Source organism: Sinocyclocheilus anshuiensis, unplaced genomic scaffold, assembly GCF_001515605.1.
Source record: "Sinocyclocheilus anshuiensis isolate Anshui unplaced genomic scaffold, SAMN03320099.WGS_v1.1 scaffold1605, whole genome shotgun sequence".
Classification (NCBI taxonomy): Eukaryota; Metazoa; Chordata; class Actinopteri; order Cypriniformes; family Cyprinidae; genus Sinocyclocheilus; species Sinocyclocheilus anshuiensis.
The window spans coordinates 130,522-133,836 of NW_015536551.1; the positions used below are offsets into that span (position 1 = coordinate 130,522).

General features: G+C 34.7%; 1 protein-coding gene across 2 annotated transcripts in view; it reads right to left on the reverse strand.

The window, feature by feature from the left end:
• Positions 1-830: 830 nt before the first annotated feature.
• The window catches only part of LOC107700860 (regulatory-associated protein of mTOR-like), a 66,623-nt gene continuing 64,138 nt past the window's right edge, over positions 831-3,315 (reverse strand). For both annotated transcript variants that reach the window (XM_016502690.1, XM_016502697.1), the window contains exons 3-4: positions 1,873-1,975; positions 831-1,247 (exon numbers count right to left, since the gene is read on the reverse strand). In XM_016502690.1, the coding sequence (XP_016358176.1) occupies positions 1,099-1,247; positions 1,873-1,975 (252 nt within the window). In that variant the 3' untranslated portion in view covers positions 831-1,098. The remainder of the gene's footprint in view (positions 1,248-1,872; positions 1,976-3,315) is intronic.

Sequence of the window (3,315 nt, forward strand, 5' to 3'; positions counted from 1 at the left end):
ATCATTCTCATGCTCACAGGTTAGCTAACCATAACATGAATTCTACTATATAAGTTAATGTGTACTGCTGATACAAATATTTAGAATTAATCACAATTAATTATAAATATTTTAACCAGCTTTCAGCTAATTACAATAACTTTCAGGGAAAATTTGATTTCTCAATGCATAACCCCTACAAACGTTGTTTGTTATGAAAGAGATGTTATAATTTCTTATTTATTATTTAGAATGCTCTTTTCATTCATCATTTCCTGTTTGATAACTATAAATTATTTTTATAGTTAAAAAAAATGTATAGTTTAAAACATTACTGCAAGTGCAATTCCTGTGTAAATGCATTTGCTGCCTCTGTGCAAAACATGGAAACCTTTTCATGGAAACCAAAACTGGTTACAAATATTTGTCATAATTTCTTCTTTTGTGTCATGATATAAAGTCATACTGGTTTGGAATTCTTGTATGAAACAGTCTCAGTCTCAGAAATTCAAACAATAAATACCGTTTTGTGGCTATTTAATGTGTCGTGACAGATCGTTGTAGGGCCTCAGTTCAAGTGGCATGTGACCCGATCATCTTTTCATATATACTTAAATCATGAAATAAACACGAATGAACATCATAAGTTATTTTATTTAAACCGCAGACAGACATCAATATAAACCATTTTTCAAGTTTAAGCCCCCCCATATTAATCTACTCTCCTGTCTGGTTTGTTTGGCAGACAAAATGGCGGATTCGGCATTATGATTGGTCAGATCGCCTGTCAATCAAGCTCCCTACGAAGGGTCATTTTCATTTCTGGGTGAAATATTCCTTTAATATAGTTTGTTATTGCAAAATTTCAGTTTATTTTGCCTGTGTGCCAGCTTTTCCACTTACTACTATTAATGACAGTTTCACCCCAAAATGAGCAAATGATAAAACCATTAATTTATTAGCTAAATAATTAACATTCCTTTAGTTACTCACCAAACTCAAGGACACCACCATATGTCCTAATTATTTGATGCTTTATATTTTTCTATGAATCTGATACACCAGTGGCAAGACCATGGTGCAAACATGCATATCAAAGTGCCTTTTTTTTTACAGAACTCATTTCACCTCTAGTGAGAATGTGTTTGTGTTACATGAGGTAACAGCAGGGAGGACAGCTCTTACCCTAGGCTGCCAGTTTTCATACTGTTTCTGTAGATTGGCCCCTATCGTCTCCAGGGCTTTCTGTGGACTCATGGACAGAGGGTCTAGAAGATAGGCCAGAGAAAATACAAATTATTACACTATTATTGTATTGTTATATATTATGACAGAGTAATACAAAATATACTAATACAAATTATTTTACAGAGAATGCAGAATTCAGAACCTTCCAGAAGTACAAAAGGCATCCTAGAATAAAACCTGGCACAAACACACACACAAAATCAAATCCGTATGGAATTTTAAATATATTTCTGCACTGCATACACATCATAACTACTGAAATACAAAACAGTGATGTTAATCATGTTTCCTCTAAGGCAAGGGTTCATTTAATTGGCTTATAGCTGAAATCATAAAGGAAAGCCAATGTTTATTAAATCAATCTGACTTAAACAGAAATCAATGCCGACTGCTATGTAAACATTTATTCATCACCATACTTCCAACACATTGCTTGCTTCAGATTTTTTCAGATATATGTAGAGTATTTTCTTCCTTATTGCACAAAATCATGTACATGAAACAATATTTTTTCCACCTTACCATAGCACATAACTGCAACAGATTTATTCAATAAAGAATGTCTGATACATTTCAATTTCAGATCATCTCTGAACATGTAAATGAAGGAAATTACAAAACTTCTGGATGGATGGAGGAACTCACCTATCCAGCACTCTAGTCTGGCGCAGGGTGAAGTCTTGACTACATCAGGAGGGTCCACGCCAACATTGAGACATAAAACTAGAGCCACACTCACTGTTTTCATCTAGAGGAACAAACAGGGGAAAAAGAAAAAGAATTTAAATTACTCAGAAATGTGCTGAAATGAAAAGCAATTATTCATAACAACCTTTATAAAAGCAGAAAAAGAACCACAAAAGAGCAACGGATGAACTTGGATATTGATAGGCCTCAGTATCTGTGTTTGTGCTCTTTTGCATGCAAGCAGCTCATGATCCAGGATATTCAGCATCTCAGAGAAGCTCGGTTCACAGGAAATGCTGTGAACACTGCATCTTTTTGTGCTGTGAATTTACCATGCATTTGGGAACGCAACATGCACTAGGTTCACATTTGCATATTCATATAATTCTAACATTTTTACGAACAGAACTTTAAAGCATTTTATTAGATTTGTAATGAGCAGTGTTTGTAAGCTGGAAACATAAAAGTTTCCCTGCAGTTTTATCCAAAATAAAAACAGAGTTTAAAGCTTGTGAGGAAATTAAAATTAAAGTATAGTTGTAATTTTACTATTGTAAAATATAATATAAAAATGTATTCATTGAACTTATAAAACACATTTTAAACAAGCATTTTAAATGAAAATTTTAGTTTTTCATTAACTACGCATAAACGTTGTTTTTGCAAAAATACAAACATGTACAATCATGTAAAAACATCTCCAGTGCACCAGTGATTATACATAACATACTTTATAAAAAATAAACATTTACTATAGTTTAATTTGACAATAAAAACGTTTTACATTATTCTGGGGCCAATGACGTTCATACCCTCAAGTAAAATGTAGGGATGCACCGATACCGGTATCGGTATCGGGCCCGATACTGGTCTCCTATACTCGCACTCGTACTCGTTAAAATGCCCCGATACCAAACGCCGATACCACACAGCATGTGATCAGCACCATATTCAGACAAAGGAACACAGACAACAGAACAGCAGACAGCAGAAAGGAATTAAGGATGTCTACTACGAAGTATATGTATGCAATGAATATAATGTTAAACATTCAGTATTAACGCCTGTATAGCTGATGTGCGCGAGCTGATAAACAAAGCACGCTGAGTGGATTGAGCGCGCGGCGGCGCAGATGCGCGAGCTTGTCGAGTGAATATATCTTTCTCACAGACATCACTGGAAAGTTTGTAGTTCGGTCGGATACGTCAAAAACAAGTAAAACAACGCACAGACAGAGAGAGAGAGAGCGAGAGAGAGAGCGCGCTCAATTCTTTTGTGTGATCTTTGATGTTCACTCACTTAACACACGCATCATTTGGATTAAAACGAAATTGTAAAAATAAAACCATTCATAGGGGCATTCACTATAAACATAATTTATTTTCAACCTTAGGCATACAC